Source organism: Zosterops lateralis (genome assembly GCF_965231275.1).
Source record: "Zosterops lateralis genome assembly, chromosome: Z".
Taxonomy (NCBI): Eukaryota; Metazoa; Chordata; class Aves; order Passeriformes; family Zosteropidae; genus Zosterops; species Zosterops lateralis.
This window is the reverse complement of record NC_139800.1, coordinates 7525569-7550361: the sequence shown is the minus strand read 5'-3', so window position 1 is coordinate 7550361 and position 24793 is coordinate 7525569. Positions and strand designations below refer to the sequence as shown.

At 38.6% G+C, this 24793-nt stretch overlaps 1 protein-coding gene across 1 annotated transcript in view; it reads right to left on the bottom strand.

Moving 5' to 3' along the window:
* JMY (junction mediating and regulatory protein, p53 cofactor) overlaps positions 1–24233 on the bottom strand; it is a gene marked incomplete at its 5' end in the record, with an annotated part of 62751 nt that extends 38518 nt beyond the window's left edge. The window contains 2 exons of the mRNA XM_083884513.1: positions 5544–5717; positions 23394–24233. Of these exons, the coding sequence (XP_083740639.1) occupies positions 5544–5717; positions 23394–24233 (1014 nt within the window). The remainder of the gene's footprint in view (positions 1–5543; positions 5718–23393) is intronic.
* Between the last annotated feature and the right edge of the window lie 560 nt (positions 24234–24793).

Sequence of the window (24793 nt, the reverse complement as noted above, 5' to 3'; positions counted from 1 at the left end):
TGCTTTTGGAGGTTGTCATCAACCTTCTGCACATGCATTGGTTTTTATTTATTGAAATTTCACCTACTATTTTATTATCCAGCCCAGCTTTTTGTACAGCATGACTTTTTAAAAAACTAAACAATAAACCTTTCAGCATTCAAACATAACCAAATTTTTCTACGAGTGTTATTAATCACTTTCATAGCTGAATACCTAGAGCAGTCTTTTACTCTACTCATTTTCCAGACAAGTAGATTTATGCACTCAGATACATACCAGTTTTGTAGCCAGCTACCTCTTATCAGGAGCTAAGTTTCATTAAATGATTTAGGGTATCAGCCTGCTTTCTATCAGATCTTCACTTTAGAACATCTTTTTTTCTTTTTTTTTTTTTTTTTTTTTGAGAAAGTCCAAAAAGTCCTGACTTTAAGTCAGCAAAATGTTCTGTTCTGAGTTCATATAATAGTCTAGAGTATTTATAGTTCAGATTGTAAAGAGACTGACACACAACCCTTTTGAATCAAACTATAAAGACAATCAGCACAATTCACCATATTGCATCACATTCTTAAACAGGCTAGTAATATTTTTCACTAAGTTTCTGACCATTTTGCATAAATTTAGATTTCTTCTCCATTCTACAGGTTTTTCAAAAGCTACATTTCTTTAAGTATTATTTCTGATGATGTGAGGATACACCTTCAGCTACAAATAGATTTTTAAAAAAAGTTTAAAAACATTTGAAGTTTTAGTTTAACCAAAACATCCTTACATGACTGGAGACTTTTAAAAGAAAGATACTATGTAAGTACTTTTGGAAGTAACTCTCTCAGTTTTTCCAGCCACTCCCATCGCTAAATTTCTTCTCCCTTGAACTTGTTTCATACTTCACGAAACTATATTATAACCAAAATTTTGCATGTTCAATACAATGTAATTTATTTCTAAGTACTTAATTTTACATAAATCAAAGTTAAATTAGTTACAAAGTTCACTACTGCAATACCACCATATATTAAACAAACAAATCCACATACAGTTGAGCTGGAATTGTATTTTTAATATACCAGAATCTGCGTAAGGGAGCTTGAGAGGGAAGCAAACCTTCAGACTAACAAAAGACTCCAAAATTTTTAAACTCAGGATGTTATGAATTATCAACATATATTCTGCTTTAATCTCTAGCTTTCAGTGCTAGACCTCAATATTATTGTATTTGAAGTCCTTAAAACCTTCTCACATTCACATGAATGAACAAGTAAGTAAAAAATAATTAACATGCAAGCAATGCAGCTATGAGTGCATTTAATATATTTAACATATGATAAGTTTTCAATGTTCTCATTTCCTGGAGATGAGCTGAGATACAACAGTGGCTCTAAGCTTTCACCCGTAATGAGATATTATGAGTTTCCAGCTAAGCAAAACCAGTTCAACTTAGAACTTCAAGAATGCATGTTTTGAAGTTTTGCTGGCATCCACATGTAGGTTGTGAAGCAATTTGTTACATTTATCTTTAGTCCAATATCAAGGACATCCAAAAAAACCCTCAAAGCATGAGAAGAGGAGGCCTCCCACTGATTTCACTTGGCCTTTGATCAAACCCGGCGCCTATTCATCATGACTCTGAAGTGCTGTCCACAACTGCAAGGCCATAAAAATTCTAAGTAGCAAGGTAGTTTCTTTGTCTGTATGAAGACTGGTGAACACAGATGTACCAACAAAAAAGACTTCGTGGTTTTGCCCGTGAAGTAATTTTTTGAAGTTTTTTTTTTATTATTATTTTCTAAATAATCAGATTTGGTATCCTGTATAAAAGAAACCTTCATGTTTTAGTTTTAAAGGGCTTCAAACTTGATCACAGTAACTTGGGCGGTAGTTCTACGGCCAATTATCAACCACTAACTGGTTGCTCCCTTACATAATTTCTGAAAAACACAGGAGGTGATTTAGTTTAGATTTAACTTTCTGAAATCAAAGGCACCAGAATAGAGGTATCTACTCTGATTTTTTAAAATTTCAGAAATACTTAGCCTTTTTATTTCCAGTTATTGAGGTCCACGATTTCCCATTTTTCTGCTATGGCAATATGTGTTCTGCACACACAAAAAATAAGCTAATTTTTCACAGGGAAATTATTTTGATTAAGGAAAAATTTGTGGGCATAAATGTGAAACATTTTTACAATCAAAAATGTAACACCTTTTCAGTAGTCTGATTCTTAGCAAAAAGAGTATCTTAAATTCCATTTAAAATTCAACTTTAATGCTAGGCAAAATAATCTATGAACATTGTTTGTCCTGTGGTTTTATGTTCACAGCTGCCTTCCCAGATCTTGCAAGAATATACAGACAGCCCAAAACATGCAACATAGCATTTGAATATCAAGGTTCACTTGGCTGGTGCCTATATAAACCTTGAGAGTCCAAAGTCAGAATTAAATGACCAGTAACCCATACAGTGAAATTAACATGCTAAAATTCACTGCTTGAAAATTTTCACATATTAGTACAACTAAACCAGCAACAGTCTGTAAATAAATCAGAAAATGCCTATTCAAATTTAGCCCAGGACTATATTTTATATACTCGTAAAATATACGTATAAATACATATATATATACACATTTTATTTATATTTAAAAACTAACACTGTCTTCAATTCCTTTATTATGCCTTCTCCAGCATTCAGTGAACATATGGACTGTTTGGCTGGCTCATCAATACGACTTTTCACATTTACCTTACAAAATACAGTAATCCTAAACACACAGGGTATGTCTCCTAAGTGTATCTTATATTTTAATCTTGAAATGAGTACAGACTTGCTTTTTTGATAGGCATTTCTCAATTTGATAGTACCATCCATTACAAGTTAGCTTTTATTTTCTGTGTCCCTCATGAACGCCTTGGGGCGAGCAGGGCTGTTCCTGTATCATACAGACGAAGATATAAGCCCAAAACACAGCTGTGCTTGCAGGGCTCAGCACTTTCAAGAATGCATGGTATCTGTTAAGCATCTTGACATGCTTGGAGGGAAGTCCCCACAGATTTGAGCAGCACTTACATATAAAGAGCATTCATATAAACAAAACCAGGTTTCTGAAGCTGGAAGACCAAAAAAAGAGAAGCGTATCATTTACTGAACACGCTGTTCTAGGGTTAGATGACTAGCCCATAATTAAGCAGAAATGCCATTAGAAGAATGCCATTACTTTTCCACAGTGACATCTCATTTCATAATAACCCACCCTTTTTTCCTTCCATGATCTTGTACCTTTTTCATTCAGTTTGTCAAATCCAGTACTTAAATACTATTTAAAGTACTTCACAAACAGCTTTGACTCCTCACACACCTAAATGAAGCAAAATACATCTGAAAAATTACTGTTGAATCAAAATACAAAATGAAACAAGATTCTATCATATCTATAAAGGGCAACAGTAATCTACATTTCCAAGCTTCCGCACGGGTTTTAATTTTGTTATTAACTTTCATCGTGGGTTGTTTGGTTTGTGGTTTGCTGTTTCGTGGGTTTTTTCCCCAAAGAAGGAATCTGGACACAATACAGAGGTCCCTTTCTAATAAGCCTACACTGATCAGACAGAACTTAGTTTTTGTTTTTCCCTTGCCTCCTATAGGCTTGTCTCTTCCTTAAAATTTCACAGGAACAGTAGAAATTTAACACCAGATGACACAAATTCCAATTTTTATGTCTTGCTCCAAAAGCAGAAAACGCTCTTGCCAAAGATTACAGGTGATGAAACAAACTTCCTTCTAACTCACTGTGAAAATTGACAAAATTAAGCTGATTAAAATACTTAAAACCTCCCAAATTCTTAAAAAAAACCCCCAAAAACCCCACACCAAATGAAAACAACTTCCCCACCAATCAGAAACAGATACCTAATACAGAAAAGGTCTAAAACATTAGAGCCTGCCAGAAAAACATATGCAGCAAGTTAATACAAACCATTTCATGCACAAGTTCTATTTATAAAACATTTCTTCAACCCTAGCTACTCAGTTATAATATATGTTTTGTCATCATAGATACAAGTACTGCTTTCTCTCAAAGGACGAAAGGAAAAACAAGAGATGGCATCTTTCTCTACTGCATCATACAGATGACCAAGTTTTTTAACTCAAAAATTGCCAAGTTAGGAAGAGAACATAATGTACATTGGAATAAATTATGTATGACTAAAGTAATCAACCACAGAACACACCTCTGAAGTTTATATATGTTACTCTTTCGAGAAGAATATGAAATGATGCATTTTAAAACTGGAATTCAAGAGATTACTGAAGTTTAAAAAAATCAAAACAGAGCAAAACACAACAAAACCCCTAATATGTATTTTTACTCGTAATACTTACTCCTCTTATTTGACTAAAGAACAAACAAATCATCTTTTTCTCTACTACAAATTCAAATAAAATGGGTATTATTTCACCACGCTTTGAAGAAAGCTTTTCAATAAATGTAGTGTTTATAGGCTTCAACTGTATAATACATCTGAAAAAATATTCATGCCAATTCTCTGTGCAGCAACATTTGTCATTCAAGAGAAGAAAAAGCACTTTTAGTTAAAACATCATCACATTATAAAACTGAGTTCATTTAAGACTGTTAATTTTTCTGAAAAATTACTTTAGACACATAGCAATATGTCAAAATAAAACTAGTACATCATAAATCCTTTTGCCTCTCTCCCTTATTCTTTCTCAAAACCAGAGAGGAACACTATTTTTAAGCTGAAAACAGTAAAAAAAATTGTTGGCTAATTGAACAAGTGTCAAACTGACATTAAACGACATTTACAATACAGATTAAATGGAACAAAATTTTAGCTTAGAATCAGAAGGCTGTAGCCTTAATAATATGCACAGGAACTAATATTTTTATCAAAAGTCCTTCCAAGATGCAATAAAGATGCAGATAACATTTGTTAGTTCTGGCTAAGCATTCAAGATTAGAATTACTTTCAAATACAACAAACATACTCATTCTGGAACAATTTTACCAAAATGCTGTATTCTTCAGATGGCTTTTTTAGCTCTTAGGAAAATATACTTTTCAAGTGTTACAACAAATTATGTATTTTAATATGGTTCCATGTGTTTAAGTCTTTTGCAACATCAGATAATAACCTACTGACTTTCCACAGTTCACCAGATCATCTCAGGAAACTAAAATGAAAAGTAACTTTCTATGTAATCTTCTAGAATTAACAAATGTATAAATACCACACATCTCTTTGTATTTTTTATGTATTACACAGCAATATTCCCAGCAACCACAAAATTTTAAGTTTGACCTATTTAATTCAGTCATACATTTGAAGGGTAAGACAGCAAGATAAACAGGTGGTGTTTAGCTACATATGTCAGATATTCTCACTCTTCAAAAGCACTCATCTGAGTGAAGAGCCCAGAAACACAGGGTCAGCATCTAGTGCAAAAAATATCACTTCACATACTGCATAACAGGACTAGTAAATAGGAAGCAGAAAGCAGAACTTTGCAATTAATAAAATTCTCAGTTGTCTTTACCCTACCTTTATCTGCTGCCTTCTAAGCATTGCCAGTTCCCTCATGTCTCGGAATGGTTGCAGTAAGTACTGGTACAGCTCCGTGGTCGCTTCTGCAAGATTACTGTAGGCTTCATCTTCCATTTGGTACAGTTCAAGGAGCTCTACCATACTTTCTGTATTCTTGTGTTTTTCCAGAAGCTGCAGAAAAAGTACAAGTTTTAATGAAAATATTGGAATATTCCTGCCAGAAGTGAAAGTAATTTAAAAAACTTTTTTTGCCTAGGCCTCTTGTATCATCTTCCCCTTCACACAAAATCACCAGACAAATAAACAAAACAATCTTAGTCCCCAAACACATCTTCAATTTAGCCAGTTAAGTATAAGCACACCTTTAATAACCTTAACTGAGCAGCACCCAGACTGAATTTTTAATTTCCCGAAACTTCTGGAAGGTAATGAATATGGGCACAAAGACAGCAGAAAAGCAACTTAGCACAACAATTTATAATGTAGTAATCAGGTAAGCTGCTTCAGACACTTCCCACTTTTGGGTATCAGAGCAGGGGGAAAAGGAGTGATAGACGAGGAGACAGGAAGAGAAGTTGCATTTTGAACTTCCTACATTTTTTTGAGATGTTTTGGTGTTTGGGTTTTGTGGTTTTCTGTCAGTGTGTTCTTTAGATCCACAGAGTCCCCACTACATCAGAGTGTAACCTACAAGAAAACTTCATAGAAAGCTTAATCATAAAACGTACAAACTTTTCATTCATTTTATTTTACACCAGGAATTACCTAAGTATTATTATATTTAGAAAATACTTAGATGTCAGTATAAAACTCCTTTAATTCATATAAGAAAATACAACAAAGTCTGTCTTTTCTTTTAGTTCTTATGAAGCAGAAAATTCGCTTGTTTGTACAAACTAGCTACAATGTATGATTTTATTATTGTATATGCTCATTTTACATCTCTTTTGGTCATTTGCCTGAGCAGACTTCACATGGTGCTAAAAACACTTTTCTAATAAAAAATATTTAGTTGTTTAATAAAAACTAATCATACTGACATGTGGAATACTTAATGTATTTATAAAGACAAGATTATCTGAAATTAATTCCCCTCTTATATAATTTTCTAAGTCTCTTGTCCTTTATATTATCATCTCAAAAGCATATATTCACAGCCCAAGTTTAGATAAACTTAACAAAGATCAGGAACACTGTGGAATAAATACATCCTATTTTCTATCTGTTCATTCATGTTGGATGCTAAGCCATCCATGAAATACTCTCTGTAGAGTGAACTGTGTTTCAGTTACCAGAATGGGTATGAAAGGTGTCCTTCATAATGGAAAATTTATTTTAGAGCATCACTAACTCCACCTTTGAAGCACTAAGGGAGGTTAGAGAGAGAATGCAGAGCAGAATGCAGAGATCCTTGTAGTGGCTTTATTCATACGTTCAGCATTAATGTAACACTCAGATTCCATGAAAATACAGGAAGAGCTTTCCCTTACTAAGGTTTAGCAGAGAAGGAAGGTCTGGGAGAGAGGATATAAAACACATGTGGAACTCCTCACAAGGAGGAAACTCCAGCACAAGGCAAACCATTTTGTTACCTAAACAATTTCACACAGAGAATTGTTCCTATCACAAAGTCATTGCCCGAGCTCTTCTACTCTTCCAGTAGCACACAGTATTTTGCAGAATTTGAGTTCTCACTCAGAAAATAACCATTGGGCTTGCAGTCTGTAAGACTAGCATTTTATTAACTTTCACTCTAAGACACACATAACACAGCCTGAAACTAAAGAGACTCAGAAACTCTTGGCATCGTGCCTTAAGTCCCTATGAATCTCACACATTATTCCAACTCACTATTTGTTTTAACCATCTGGTCTAAGAATATACCATCTTCCCCAGCTCCATTTTCATGTGACTAGGGCCTAAAAGCAGAGTTGTCATTTACCAGCTTTCTCCTACTTTCCCCAGGCACAATCAGAAATCCCTCTGCAGTCCCCAAGCTGTAACAATCCTTCCATCAAGCTACTAAATCTTCCTTCTCAAGCCACACATCGCAAGAAGGAGCAACTCTACCAATATATGACAATTTCCTCTTAGTTGCTTAGGCTATTAGTATCTTACTATTAAATAAATTTACACTTCTGTTTCATCGTGAAACACTACTGTTCTACTAGGATACAAATTCTAGAAGGCAGCAAAAAACAACAGTTTGAGAAAATGTAATCATTTAAATACCATTTAAAGGGGAATCTTAGGTACATTGATCCAGGGAAAGAACAATACAACGTAGGGGCTTTTTTATTCACAGACCATTTTTAAGGCCTATTTAGTAGTTCTGGTATTTTGGTAGATGGGCACAATTTTGTTAAGCTGGAGTGAAAGTGACAAGAAATGAAGGACCAATTCAATTTTGTGACTATCAGAATAGTACAAAAACATCTTAAGGACACTAAAAACTAGTAGCTACTTATAATTAGTTGGCTGTTCAGAAAAAATCATGTCTATCACTAAAAACAGTAGGGATAAAATAATGAATTACCAATACATTCCTCTCATAACAAAAGGTAAGTAAATGGGTATAACTTCATGGTCTTGTCCGTGTTAGTCTGCTGCTGGGGTTACTCAACACCTAAATCAAATCCTAATTCTCAACTCCTTCAAAAATACTAAATTTTCAATTAAAAAACCAAACACAGAAGTGAGGGCAGGTTATTCATAGCCAATTAATAGGGACATATATATATATGTATTTATTTAATTCTTTAACTATTAAAACAAGGTAAGTTTCCATTCTTCATCCTGAAGGCAACAATGCACATAGAATCTATTTCCTGTTACTAATGAGGACTTTCTGAATGAAAATGGTGACAAAATTTCATATAATCTGCAGTTCCAAAAAAACACATAACAGAACAGGCAAAACTACTTAGACACCAAAGAGTTTCATCTTCTTTGATGAAATGCAAAGAGCTATTTAATAGGGGTATTGTTCAATTCTTCAAAACAGACAGGAAAGAAACCAGGCTGAGAGTACTTGTTACATACAGCCTCATTACACCCATTCATCTATTCAGATCCCATTTTCAAGAAAAACACTAACCTTGGACATAAATCTTGAATACTGTGTTCAGCTTTGGGTGCCTCATTACAAGAAAGGCACCAAGGTATCTTTCATGGAACTCGTAAATTGTCTAAAGAATAAGTTTTTTATAAAATTAGCCTAAACAAATCAAAATATCCAATTCCTTCTGGTCAAAACTTCCAGGTACCAGGAAAGCAAGATGCAAAAAAATTATAGTGTTCCATTACAATGTGTATTTCCTCAAGAGAAGAGAGAAGGAGGGAAAGACCTAAGAAAACTAAATGAGATTTCTAGATACAGCACTTCTCAAAATGGTACAATAGCTTAGTTAAAACTCACTTGAAAAAATGTATTTAAAGCAAATAGCCAATCTTTCCAAGATGGGTAGATCAGCCTGTAGGGAAGTTCACCTGAACTATAAGAACTAACTCTAAAAATCAACTCTAAGTTCATTAAACAAAAGGAAATAAGATGGTATAGCTAATACATGATTTGGAAATACCATTGCCAACCCTCTTCCCTAATCTTCCCTAATGCAGGCTGGAGTTTGCAATGGTTAATCCTAATGGAGTGTTATTCCTTCACTGTATGTATGTTTTGTCTTATTGGTGACTTTTTTAACTGAAGCTTGTAGCTGTGTGGGGATTGGTCTCTTCTCCCAAGCAACAAGTGACAGGACAAGAGGAAATAAACTCAAATTGTGCTAGGTTTAGATTGGATAATAGAATAGTATCTTCACAGAAAGAATTGTCAAGCAGTGAAACAGGCTGTGCAGCCAAGTGGCCCAGTCATCATCCCTTGGGGGTATTTAAAAGACGTGCAGATGCAGCAGTCAGGGCCATGCTTTAGTGGTGGGCTTGGCAGTGCTACAATAATGGTTGGACCTGGTGATCTTAAAGGTCTTTTCCGACCCAAATGATTCTACATAAAGGGTTTAAAGGAATACAGAACTATTCTCTCTCACACTTTGGAACTGGAATGCATACCAATCACCAAGGCTTCAACAATCCAGAGTGGTATGAACAGAAGATCAATAACTTTGATTCAACTCTAGCCAGAGACTTTTAAGCCTGATGGAGAGTCCAGGTGCTTTATTGGCAGCAGTCTGGAAGGGGCACTGACACGGGAAACAGATGGCACAAAACTGGCTGCACAGAGCACCTCCCACTGTAACACAGGCTGATGGAGCTTTCCTGTTCCAGATCAAAGTTAACTGAACCATTTTTTTAGCTGGCTGCCATCCAGATAGTATTCAGACTAGTAGATACCTGGGATGCTGGGACTAGCACAGAATTAATGTCATAATGGAAACCACACCCTCCACAGACTCACAAGCATTTGATTCTGTGTGCTGCCATTTTCACACAGGCAGTACCTAAATGAGCACCTAGCCAAGTGTCTAGACCAACCCGGAACATTAAAGCCAGGCAGCTTTCAAGGTGTTGGCATAAAATGTATGAACAATTTCTGTGGCATGTTTTACGCTCCAATGAAGACTAGTTCTTAACACAGACATTCAGTGTTACTGCTCACCTACTTCAAGTCTCAGTATGAATTCCTGACTTTCACAAAATTTTAATTACATTATTTAAAGAAGTGGGTGGAGGAGAGTAGAGTAACATCCTGTACAGGCCTGACTAGCTCTATACCCATTGAATGCTGCATTTATTTTAAGAATCATGTTTCACAGATGTTACATTGTTCACAACTAAATGAATCCATATATTTTAGGCAACTATTATGTAGATACACTCTAACCAGCAGGAAACATTTTTTCTTTTTAAATTTAACAGCACATACATTTGAACTATATAATAAAAGATAATTTCTGTCTTCTGTAATTTTTTTTGTTGTTCAAAAAGCTTTAAAAGCATTACAACAGACAGTGTAATTACGTGCAGGTTGACCTCAGCTGGGTGCATAATCCAAAGCTTGATTTAATCACAGAAGAGTCAAGTCTTACATTTCCTTTGCTAATACTCCCCAAACTTTCCCTGTTACTCTTATTTTTGCGCACCTGTGTGTATTTTATAAAAACACTGCGATATGACACGTAACCATTTTTAGATAAAATCAGCCATAAAGATATTTTTTCAGAATCTTCTTAAGCTCCTTCATACTTCTGAAATAACTACAGAACACACTATTTTCCTACAAATTTACATTGTCAAAAGCCTGGCAGTATCATCTGCCATTTCCAAGAAAAGTTCTAAAGATTCAAATTGAAGCATATTCAATTCCACAGGTAAAACCAGGGATAGCTGTCATCAGAGAGAAGTACAGTACTGCACACAGAATAGTTTTAGATACTCCATCCTTTCTCCTGAGAACAGCAATCCTAAGAGTAAAATACTCAACCCTCCTGACTATGCACTGGCAATAGTCCACAATGAGCTTCAGACAATGAGTTATAAAGAAGTAAAGCTACAGAGTACATAAGATCTGTATGCAAAATTTTAGCAATTGAACTTAGAGGGCAACTATTTTTTTTTTTTCATCAGAACATGCTTAGAACTGTTTCTCTTCAAACAAACAAAAGAAATCATTGTTAAAAGCAAATAACACTCCCACATGTCCTGACAATATGCAGATGTCTCAATTACATGAAATCTTCACTACAGGCAAACTGCTTTTCTCACTCTTACAAACATGTGGTCCTGCACTGAAATGTCACCCATTATAGTTAAGAGATTAAGACTTTGCCAGGATATCCAGCTGTTTGCATGATTGCATTGCCATCAATAATCCTTACCTTCGTGATAAAAAAAGATCAGTTGCATTACTGTAGCAGTAACAGACCAAAGCCTGACTCTCCCACACAGACCCAAAGTACATTTTACTGCTAGGGGAGAAATCATCTAAGAGAACACAAAATCTAGATAGAGAGGGAGGATGTCATAAATAAATTAGATAATACTGACTAGCATGGGAAGTGCTGGATCCAGCACTACATCTGTCTAACCTCTTATGATTTAAAAAAAAAAAAAAAGATAAAAACAAGTGAATCTCATACTAGCTTATTTGGAAACAACACAGCAATTGACCACCTACTGAGTGCACAAAAAGTGCCCAGTTTTTTTCAAAGAGGCTTCTGAAGACATGGAATTGAAGCGTATGCTGATGCACTGCCAAGGTTATTGTCTGGATTTGGGGAGAGTTTTTAAAATGTCTGTTTAAAGGAGAGCTGAGCTAATTCAACTAATTAAACCAAAAGCAAAGATAAAACATACATAACAAACAAGTTCAAAGTTCACATGTATTCAAAAAAATGAACAGCAAACTAAAGAAAACCCAACAAAGATACCAGAAAGGGAAACATGGTGTGTTTAAAACACAAAAAAGTTAGAACATTTCCTTAAGATGTGACATCTAGGCCTCTGAAGAGCCGCTAATACAAAATGAACCACATTACTCCCCTTTAAAGACTATTTAAAACAGTCCTTTACCTGCACACAGCGAGCCTGGGAGCTCAGTGTGTGTGCAGAGATGTTCTGGATGGGTGGAAAGGGCTTTGTACTGGGCAACTACAGAAGTGGCATCTGAGAGAAGATGCCAGAAGCATCCCCCATGTCCAACAGAGCTAAAGCCAGTGAGCTCCAAGATGAACCGCCCCATTGGCAAAGGCCAAATCCATCAGCAACCACAACAGCACCTCTGGGATAACACATTTAATATGGGGAAAGAGTGCTGGCACAATTGCAGCCCAAAAGAGGAGCAAGAACAAGTGAGAGGAACAACTCTGCACGCACCAAGGTCAGTGAAGAAGAAGCTGGGGAAGGTTCTCCAAGCACCAGTGCGGAGAAACCCTTGCAGCCTGTGGAAGACTCCACACGGGGGCAGACAGATGGGCCCTGAAGTAAAATGCCATTTCATAGAGAGCCTGTGCTGGACCAGGCTCCAGACAACCTGTGGCCCCATGGACAAGGGACATACACTGGAGAAGTTTTCTGACAGGATCTATGATCTCTTGGAGGACAGACATTGGAGCACTCTGTTCCCCAAGGACTGCACCCAATGAGATGGACTTACACTGCCAGAAGTCAGTGAAGGTCTGTCTCCCGTGGGCGGGTCCCCATGTTAAAGCAGGGGAAAACCACAAAGAGGAAGCAGTGGTAAAGAAAATACATGATGAACTGACCACAAACCCCCTTCCCTGTCCTCCTGTTCCATCCAGGGAGAGGTGGTAGAAAAATCAGTAGGGAAGTTGAGCCCAAGATGAGGGGAGGAGTGGTGTGAAGATGTTTCATGATTTGGTTTTATTTATCATTATCAAACTCTGATTTATTGGCAACAGATTAAATTAATTTCCCCAAGCTGATTCTGTTTTGCCTGTGACAGTAACTGGTGAATGATCTCTCCCTGTCCTTACCTTGACCCATGAGCCCCACAATTTTCTCACCCTTTCCAGCTGAGGAGAGGAGTCATAGAGCAGCTCTGGTGGCACCTGGCACACAACATCCACCCACTGCAAGAGCCCACCAGAAGTGTATGACCAGCACTGCTTGCTTGGCCTCTTTTCACTCCCATCAGTGATCCTCACTTACACTCAGGTTAACAGCTCCTGGACAATAACAATTACTTTTGTCTAGCTCTTTTACACTGCCTATCAAAACACACATCATTTCAACATACTACCCATAATATAACTCCACAGACAAATAAAAGAACTGAACTGAGTAAGAAAAACTGAAGTAGTATTTCAGTGCAGCCAAGTGAGCCAAAACATTACTTCCATGTATGCATCATTACTGAACAATGCAACTTCTCTCCTCCCACACAAAAATTCTAAATAGAAATCTCAGCAGAACTGTATGTACATATATAACTTGTTGGAAAATCACAAGGCTCAGGCATAAAGCTGTCAGCTCTGACAACAATGTATGGCACACTAGATCTCTTCTAAAAGCTCAAGAGGGAAACGTCAACAATTGAAAGCTATGCATCTCCCTCCCTGTAAACAAGACAAATGTAACATCATGTGGGTTTTTTTTAAACTAGTACTTGTCTGGTCACTTTACCTTACTGTGTGATGTGGCTGTGCCACTCCTTAGTCAGACTGTCATGTCAAATGACTGTCTATAATACCAGGTATTGGTTTGAATTTAATGTATTACTTAGAGTTGCCACAGATGAGCTACAGAAATCATAGCAAACAAGGGCTAACTGCATGGGAGCACTCATTGTTCAGGAGTGCTAGGTTTTCCTTTTCCTGTTAGTAACACAAAAATAGGTATTTACATTGTAACAATTTCATGAATGAAATAGATCTGTATTTCTGTGTTACGGAATTTTGGGACTCCTTTCCTTTGGAAAGGGGCAAAAATAATGAAAAGATAAAGTCACTAATGAATCACTGGTTGGTTGGAACATGGTAACTCTGAACAAAAAGACTTCTAGGCAACACCTCACCCTGAAGGCTTGGCAAAGAATTTACTTTACACGTATCCTAATGAGTTCTAAGTAATTTTTTTTTTCCTGCAGGTCAGAAGACTGAGAACATACATTACATAAGCATTCAGGCTGTGCCATAAAATACTTTAACTTTTAGTCCACAGATTGTCTTCTTCTATCCTTATGAACTATGCTTATGAACTTATCTTTATGAACTATGCTGAACTATATAGTGCTAGCCTTAAAACCTTTCACGTAAGATTTGCCATGTCAGGACACAGGCCTAACCAAATATCCACCTCCAGGAAGGAGCAAATGTTCTTTTATGAAAACAAAGAAGAATATTTGATGGGAAGAAAAGAAATTAAAGAGGTACAATCAATTTCATTGTCAGCTCATGGGAATTAGATCAGCAGCACTGAATTAGTACTCTTATCAGTTTTACAGTGCATTTGGCACAGTAGCAAATAATTTTCAAATGTCTGATAAGTCTACTTTTAAAAATCTAATTCAAAGCAGGTAAAGCATTACAACAATTCCAGATTCCAAGTACTTGTGTAGGTGAATTTACTTTTTAAAGCTGACCCAATACCTTGCTCCTATTAAGAGAAGATTCCACTTCCCATCCCCCCCTGCCTCTCTTCTTCCCAGTCCACTCCAGTTCCACATTCCTTCTGCTCTCAGGTGCCCTCCTCTCCACTTCACTGCTTTTAGTTATTTCCCAGATCCTTCAAAACAGACTAACTCAGCATCTGTCAAAAAACTACTTTGTGATCTCTCTTAGAGTAATTTACTGAGGTTTGTTGAGTTGAATCAGCACACTGCAAGGACAGAGGAGCAGAACAGGAAGGAACATGACGGGGGGAGGACAGAAAGCGATAGCATCCCCTCCTGTCAACACCAGCAAGCTGATGATCCAGTTCTTCAGCTCCCCTCAACAACACAGCTGATGAACCACCTTTAAGCCTGGGTGACAGATGAGAGGTAACTCAAATGGCCCTCTGTGTTATTCTTTCAATGCTGGTAGAGTTCAGCCTGTACAGCACCTTATACAATCATGGAAAGGTAAGCCTAAAGAAACAGCATTTTGCACTCCTAAATGCAATTTTTAAAGTTTCCAAGCTCAAGTAATAAAGACTTTATTCAAAAGTTGAATATGTGAAAAAAAAATAAATTTAAAAGCCCGTAGGAAGAACATATTTACAGTCCACTACTAAGAACAAAAGGCTAAATAGGATACCAAAAAAAATCTTAGATCCTGTATCATGCACATTTTTCTTCCTATCTTAACAGCAAATACAGTAAATTACAAGCTATTAAATCACTTTCATAACAGAACAGTATTTCAGACAAAAGCAATTTATATTAGCACCAGGGGAACACAGACTTGCACTCTGTGGTGCTAATTGTTTGAGTTGGTTTTCTTCCTGTTCTTAGGGAGAAATGAATGGGAAAGGATACTCAGTTTAAATGTTAAAGGGAAATAAAATCCATGTGTGATAAAGCAGCATGATAATACACATTTGAAATTATACATACCATTTACCTACGTATTCAACTCCTCCAGAAGACCTCCAATATTTCAAATAGTTTGGGATTTTTTAAACGTTTCCCACACATGAATTCTTTTCTGAATTATACTACTCTGAAGTGACAAAATTATGCAATTTAAAATTTGGACATCTGATGATCATGAGCAAGTAACACATTACTGAAGGCTAAAGAATTTGGGCTGTGAAGCCACAGGGCTATTTGCACTGTAGAAAAATCACAAGCTTAGAAACCCCTAGAACTAACATACAGATTTTCACCCTCAAAAGTTTCACAACTTAATTAATACATTCATATCTTCTTCATTTCTTCCTTTTCTCTTAATTTTTAAAATTTCCTTTCAACCTATATAAAACAGTGGTTTTTAAAGTTCAGATTTCCTTTGAAAAAAAAAGAAAGCCCTAATCAAAACTAGCTCTATTTTAAGCATGGGGTTCAACTAAAAAAAAACCACAGTAAGGTACCTTTAACATAATAATCTATGATTCTAAGTTGTTGTATAACTTTTATAACACTTTTTCCCTACAGTAGCTCAAACAAGTCATGATGCAATATTCTTAGGTGAAAAGCCACGCTACTATTAATTTTAGATGGCCCATATAAATTGTCTGCAAGTCATCATAAACAAATACTAATTGATTATTTAAATAACATTTTTTCAGAGAAAAAGGACCAAACCCATCCAGCTCCCTCACACTAAATCACAGCTTTTTTCCAAAGGAAGGTCACCTGCCTACATTGCTTGCATTTGAAAGTATTGTAACAGTCGATAATAGAAAATTTGGGTTGTTTTATGCATTTAGAAAATCAGAAGTACTCAAGTTCCTTTAAAACCAAATTTCAAAGTTTGCTGAATGACTGGAAGTGTTTTGTAACACCTTTCCAGAAGCAAATCATTAACAAAGAAAGTCCACCAAGTGTTCAAATTTGTCTGAATGGGTAATGTTTGTCAATAGTAAGCAAAAAACCTCACAGACATATATTTGATATTCCTACAAAAATACCACACCCAGGAAAGAATAGATAGAAAGGAAGCCCAGAGATAGGGTGTTACCACTGAAAGGTTTTGAATTGAAAGCAGTATCTACAAAAATTTTTGTAACTAGTGGGTGGAGTTCAGGCCAATCTATCATCCATGTTCTATTTACATCCACAGTCAATGGTTCCAGATGAACATGTCCAAAGCCTTTTGTCTTCTCATCAAAACAGATACATATAGATATTGACTAACCACTAATGCCTGCATCCTTAGAATACCATTTTCCCTCTCCTCCTGTCCCATCTTCCTTCTCTCTCTACCATATTTCTGACAACTAGATTTTCATGTCTTGCAAAAATAAAGTTTGGCAGATAAATCTTTAGCTGGACTGCGCCCTAACTTCAGCTGCAGCTCTCTCCAGTAACAGCAGTACCGCAATGCAATGCTATGTTTCTACTAATATTAAAAAAGAAATGTGTCCTAGGGCGACTTTATGATGCTTGTATCCCCAGCTGTCTGTTCTGTTTGTGCTGTATGTTGAGTTCTGTGCCTTTAAGATGGGTCCTGAGAGCAAAGCAGGGAGAGAAGAAGCACGAAGTTTGTTTTGAGAAAAGAGTGTTCGCTCCTCTGTGTGCCTGTTCCAGTGTGTTCAGGAGGCTTGGACAGACTGTGGCACAGAGACCTGCTTTGCTTTCTTAGCTGAGGCAGAGAAATTCCCTGGACTGGTTTTTTCTTGGGGCTGTTTAGACCTGCCCTGGACTGAAAGGCCCAGGGGAGCACCGAGAGCTGGCACCTGTGGCCTACCAGGGATTGATAAGGGACTGAGTGAGTTGAGCTACACCCACGGCAAGGACTTTTCAATTTCCCATCTCACTCCAGAATGAGAGGCTTTATTGTTTCATATTATTCGTTCTTTGTGCTTGTGGGCACTTTGCTTGTTGAATAAATGGGTTTTTCCCACTTTTCTCCGATGAAGTTTTTTCCTGGACTGTTTTGGGGGAGATGCCCTTTGGGTTTGCCCCCTAGAGTGACTCTGTCCAGGGGTTCTCTCCCAAATTTGCCCTAAACCAGGAAAAAAAGTTAAAAGTACATCCTCAAAAACAAAAAATGTGGTAATGTCCAAAAATCTCTGTTTCTCAAAGCCTTCTTTAGCTTTGTGGTAGTGATATTTACACGTGTAAACCACACAGGCCTCCTTGACTATTCATAAACAGTGTCTTGTCATGTTAAGAAATGTAAAAAGATTAGAGTGAATCTGCTTTCAAATTCAACACCTGCCTGAGTAATAATACTATGTCAGCCAGAAAAAGAGAGGAAAAAAACTTTACTGGCTTAAGAAAACAAGTTTTCTTTAAAAGTTATAAACAGCATTTAGTTGAAGAGAGGACATTCAATTGAAGAGAAAGAAAACAATGGTGGAAAATTATGAGAAAAAACAGACAAGACAAAGGTAAGCACAAAGAAAGTACAAGGCAATATCACCTCTAAAAGCTAAGATATTAAGGGAGCTGTGAATTCTGAGTAGCACAATGGATTATAGAACATATATTACATAAGTTGTTCACACTTCTTCAAAATATTCTGTCATATGAAAATATTGCAAACAGGTAGCAACAATTTTAGACAAAAAACAGAGGAAAATTTATCTCTACATTCATGGAAACAAGGGGAATATCAAATAAAATTATCAAAGCATCAGAATACTCCCCCAAGTAATAGACCCAAGTGGTTGCCCAATTTCACTTCAGGCAGTTAAAAAGACCGCATAATGCATTGTATTTTTTTTTCTCTATCCAGGTATTTGGGTAAGGAAATAAATCATGAGCCCTGCAAGCTGCTGTCTTCGGTTTCTAAAAATCAAGTCCAGGCTTACAAACTAATGCAGCTATATCCTATAGAATATACTTTTACTTCTCTCTTAAGATTTAAATTCTGTCAAGAAAGATCTAATTTTTCAAGTCAATGCCCCTTTCTTTGTGTACATATAAGCTGCCCACGTTTTGAAGAAACGTACATTGTTTTACACACTGACTTTTGGGTGCAGCTGCAATACTCATTGTCAACTTGTTCCAGCAGTAGCCCAATACCAGCCAGAGTAATTAATATCATGCAGGTGTCTCCAGAGAGCTTGGAGGGTACCTGTCTGTTCCACAGAGCACACCCCACAGCTGCTGAGATATTTTGTTTTGGTTAGTACAGCTTATTTACAAAGGATTTATAAACCAAACAGTGTTGCTGGAAACAAGCGTTAACTCAACAAATAAAAAGTACAAAAAAAAGCATTCTAAAAAAAAGTAGCTTGGACCTCCCAAATGCTCAAGCATCAGTTTTAACTCTGCTCTCCTCATGTCAATAGGAAAAAAAAATCCATGGTATTTTATATTAATACTCTGTGCTCTCAGTGCTAAATCCAAACCAGGGTTCTGCTCCCTCCTGAAACATCTTATGTACCTTCTAAACCCAACTATTGCAGTTCCTATACGATATTCACTTATTCTTTCTTCTTGCACAGAAAGATGTTATATTGGTTTTGATGGAAAGTGTAATGCTGCTAACATTTTTTCCATGTTACTAGAACACTGAATATTTTTTGTGATGTTTTATATTTACTTGTGCATTATTTTTGAGTGTGATGTTGAAACCCTCTTTAAATCTTATTGTGCCTAGATGCAGATCACTGAACAGCAACTAGTCACGTCACTTTTGGAAAACTTCCACTTTTGTTGCAGTGCCCCACTACCTACCATATAAACATTTATTTTAGAACTGAATGCATATGGCCAAAACAATGAAATAAAATTCTTCTAGTTACTGAGATAAACCTGAATATTATCTATTACTAAAATATTAGAACAGCTTCAACAAAACAATATTATTGGATATTATTTACCTTTTTTTGATATAAACATAAATAAGCTACAATATTGAAGCAATACATGTTGGAAGGTAACAAATGTGAAATTCCATGACATAGAACTCAACCAACTCCTTGCCACTTCCTCTAATTTGACAAGTGTATTTCATTCATTCCAAACAAACTTGCCTACTAAACAAGCAAAAGTAATTTAGAAAAAAAAAAAAAATCTGATTATGAAGGAAATAAAGCGACCATATAGCTTTCCATCAAAAACCCCTATATTTTCTTCTCATACCAGTTGTTACAAATCTTATTTTGTTACAGTTTTTCTTAGCCTTTCTAGTTCTTTGAATCAAAAGAAAATTAAGCTAAGCAGGACTATTCTCATGCTTAGCAAATACATCACTGTACAGGAGACGGAAATTAAAAACAGCAGTATGTCCTCACCTTCAAGGCAGTCTAAAGTCAGCCACTGAAGGTAAGATGCTTTCAGAGTTACTTCAGAATTTAATCAGGCACTTAAAAGTGTTTGAACTTTCACATTTAAAAAAAAATCTAAAAGATGACACACAGAGCAGGAATACAAAACAGTCTTTGTCTACCTGCAAACACTGGAATTCATAGATTTTATGGAGCCAAAAGAAAACCAAAGCAAGCTTCTGACTAGTTTTATACCTGGCACTCAAGATCCTATAGATTATCATCCACCAAATTTCAGTCTACCAAGGCTGTTAGACCAAATTTCAGTCTACTAAGAGCTGTATGGAATGGGAACATTCCCAAGGACTCATAATTCCAGGATGCTGAAGCAGACATGTAACTTCCCAGATAGGCTTCCCAAACTCTCAACCTGTTATGCAAGAGCACACAATAAAATGTGTCTGAGGCATGACTAAGCCACCCATCCCTCCTGATCACAGTTTACACTAACACCATTTTTTATCCAGGAAAAATTGACTACCTTCAGCCTTTTGAAAACACAGAATGGACAAAGGGATACAACACCATTACTGATACTACTGAACTCACAGAAAGTTACAAACATCTACACTATAGAAAAACTCTTCTCTATACAGGAAGAACATAAACAGGAAACGGGCAGAACCAAGAGTACAGAGACAAACGTTGTCTGCCTTCTTGATACAAAGTTTACTATTCTGAAAATACTGCCCAGGAAGCTGGAATGCCAAATAAGGATTCAATGGTATACTCTCTGTACAAATAACATCTTTTTACCTTTTAACTGAGTACCCCAAGATTTTTTTCAGAAGGTATAAAGTTTTACTTTAAATAAATTACTCAACTAATTCAAAATTAATAGTTTTATTTGAAAAAAAATAAAAGAAATGCTATTTCAAAACTGCAAATCAGGCAGAAGAAATGAATCCCAGGTCACAGAGTTCCTCTACAACTATTTTACTTACTCATCTTGGATCTGTTTCTACTTGCAACATCCTTATGGTTTATTAAAGGACTAAAATTCAGACTGAAATAAAAATTGCTACTACAAAAAGCAATGATTACTAACTGCTGTGAAAATGAACTGGCTTGTGTGTAATTTATGGACAGCAAGGAATGTCCGAGCAGGGGATGCTAAAACATTGAACATGAGGTTTGGTTGCTCACTTTGCTTCTTCATCCCAGAGAATACAAATCAAGAAAAACTGCAAGCATTTCTCAAGTAACAGTCTAACTGCACAGAGGAATTAGTCCTGGGAAATAGAAGAGATATATGAAATAACTATAAACCACAGAGGCACATTTTAAGATGCTAAGTTAAGGTCTTGGGAGTTGCAGGATTTTACATTAATGAAGACCCTTCACATTCCCTCCTAGATACCATTCTGGTTACCAACATTTCTCAATCACTTCCTCTTCTCCCAAAAAAATTCTTTTAAGAGACAAATTTGTTTTAAATTGCTTGGATCCAACATTCCTGCTATCAGCTGACAGAAATCCAGCACAGATGGAAAAGTAAATTGTGAGATAAAACATGGATTCAGTAGGTTTTCTTTAAAGTACAAAAGCCTTTACTTCAGAAATACCAAGCAGTGCTCATCATTCACTGCTTCATTTGCTTAAAATTGCCATGACAAAGAGTATCAGTATCTTTGCCTAAAGAAAGACATTTCCTGCAGACCAGGTAAACCCATAACAGGTAAGGAAAAGAGAAACCTGAGAGCCAAGAGGGAAAGAGCAGGTCATTCCATTGGTTTCTTTTCTTAAACATGAACTACCTTTAATTAAAGAAGGATCGACTTACACAACTGACAGAAGTACAGCTGTATTGACTTTAGGTACACTACCAGACTGGTCATCACGGGAAAGGAAGGTTATACTGTAGTCAAATACATTCACAGGCTCTGCCATTTTGTCTGCACCAAGTTCAGAACATTATAACAGAATAAAATGAAACAGCTTAGAGAACCAATTTATTCTTGCAAGTACTATTTTCGGTAGTAACAAAAGAGAAATTGAGATTCTCCAAGAAACAAATAGTTCTTGCTCAGTAATCCTGAGCTAGTATTTCCTCAAAAACACCACATCCCTTGAGTTAGGTATCCAGCTTCTAAATTCCACGTGTTTAACAGGAACTCCTCTTATCCTGCACAGCTCCTTGTAAAAACTACTGATTTGAAGGCTAAATCTAATCTAAGCATACACTCCCAAGCATTCCCATTCCCAAGCAGTCAAAAAACCACAAAAACACCACAGTGAAAGACGGTATGTTTTCATATTCTGTGGCCTAAAACCACTGCTGAATCTTATCAGGCTAACTACCAATTGTACACCAAACAGAAAAACTTAATTCAGTTCTTTAAATAGACATTAAAAGAAAAAAAAAAAAAAAAATCAAAATTATATACCCTGACACAACAGTTTGGAAATAAACTTCTACCTGGTGATGCTATACTTGGACGTTCTTACCATGATTACATCATTGATACTACAATTTTCTCATTCTCTGTAACTCCAGTCACCAAGGAAAAGCATGGCCTGAATTCTACAGACTCAAAACTATGCCATCAGTGAGCAAGAAGATATGCTCACACCTCATTAAGGGAAAAAAACAATCATCGCCACACATTTTTTAAAAGAATATTGGCAGGATATACGTGGGTAGCTGAAGCAGCCAAACTTGACCTATATCCACAAAAGAATTAAGATGATGTTTGCAAAAATGAAGAACAGTGTAACCTGATTCATACTCATAGTCACACCTTGATAGATCCGGGTACATTCTGGACCAAGGCCACTGAAGCACAAAAAGAAGTGTAAAATTCTCATTTTATACCAGAGAAATCTTCGTTCTCATACAACTCAATCCATAAAGACCAAGAAAGTGATCCTCAACTAGTCTGTCTAGAACAGTATATGATGTAAGGAAGACATGGAGTGTCCCAAAACATCCAAGTCTTAACAGACAATATCAACAGCAAATTACCCACTAGGACCAGACAGCTGACTTTTTTTCTAAATTCCAATTTCATGAACTTCTCAGCTGAACAAAAGCTGCACTTACTCCAACTCCACTGGAAAACATAATCTTGCTATATAAATACCAGATTCAGCACCCAGAGCCTGTACGAACCTGGATTTTTTTGGTCTCAAACGCCTAAAATGTACTATCAAAATAAACACCACATGTTGCTGCTGTCATTTAACAGCAAAAAATTCAGACCCAACACATCCTGGTCCAAGGCAACGCAAGAACAAAAATATGGGAGCAACACCTTGCCAAATCCATCCGATATTTATTCACAAATACCCACATTTGATCGCAGGGGAGAAAGTACTGTACCACACTCAGATGAGAGCAGGGAAATCTGCACCTCCTTAAACCCTGCCCCTGGGGACCTTGGAAAGGTTAAGCCTCATTTTCTCACTAAGGAACAGGACAGCGAGAACAAGAACGACTAAAAAAGATGTCACAGATTAAACTAAATGCGACACTAAAGTGGGAGCATCAGAACTAGGCAGCGGCCTCACCTCCTGGATCCGCCTGCGAGCCCTCTGGAGCACCTCCTCGTACCCCTTCTGTCGCAGCTCGCTCAGGCTCTCGTAATACTCTTCGGGGTCGTCGGTCTCGGTGAAGAGCACCTGCGAAAGGATCTTCCAGCCACAGGTATCCAAGCTGTGAACCAAGTAAACCTGCAGCTGGGAGCAGAGAGCGTCCATCTCCTGCTCGGAGAGTTCAGGCGCTCCGAAAAGCACCGTCCACATGCCCGAGGGCTCCTCGGGGAAGGCGGGCAGGTAGGGCTCCAGCTCCGAGTTCACCGAGCACAGCTGCTGGTGCACGGCCCGCAAGTCTTGGAAGGAGAAGAGGCCGGCCCAGCTGCACTCCTCCCCCGCCGGCTCCGCGTCGGGAGCGCCCAACTCGCTGGCTCGCGGCGGCGAGGGCGGCAGCGACAGCGCGGCGGCCACGTCCTCCTTGCCCAGCTCCAGCACTTCGATCTCCTCGGCGGCACCTGCCGCCTCCGGGCCGCGCTGAGGCCTCCGGGCCGGGCTGCCCTTGGCGCGCAGCGGGCTCTTGGGCAGCCCCTCGGGCCGGGGATGGGCGCAGCTCCGGGGCGGCCCCGGGTCCCTGCGCGCCGCGGGGCCGCCAGCCTTGGGCACGGCTCCGGCCTCGGGGCCGCCGCGGCGCAGCTCACGGGAGCCGCTGCGCTGGCGCTGCGCCGTGCGGTTGTGGCAGGTGATGGCGAACTTGCCCTCGATCTCGTTCCAGGCCACGATGAAGGCGAACTTGTGTTTCTCCCGCTCCTGGAAGGCGTGCGGCCTGACGGCCACCCAGTCGGCCTCCAGCGTCTCCTCCAGGGCGAAGGCGGACATGGCGCTGCGCGACTCCGCACACGGGCACACGCCGCCCGCCCGCCCTCCGCGCTCCCGTCCCGTCAGCTGCTCGGCAGCCCCGCACCGCCTTACCGCCCACCACCAGCCATCTTAGCGGCCGGGGGTACGAGGGAGAGGGTGCGCTGCTTTCCCCCGCCGGAGCGACGAGGGAGGAAAGGCGGAGGGGAATCGCCTCCTCCCGCTCCCCGCGCGGGTCCCGCCGGTCACCGAACGCGGACAATGCGCGGCGCCCCCGCGCAGGCACCGCGCGCGCGCGCGTCACGTGGGGCGGATCTGTTTACAAGCGGCGGCGCTGCGGCAACTCCGCGCCGGCCCCGCCCCCCCCTCCCCGCGCCCGGCCTGCGGCGGCCCCGCCCCTCGCGGCGCCTTCCCCCCATTGGCCGAGGGAGGGGGGCGGAGCCTCGCGTGCCCCGGCCGCGCCGCGGTGCCGCCACGCTCGCGCTCCCTCGGTGGGCGTGGCAAGGAGACGCCCCGCCCCTCCCCTCGGAGCCCCGGCGCGGCCGCCGTGCGGAGGGGCCGCTAGGGGGCGTTGCTGAGGG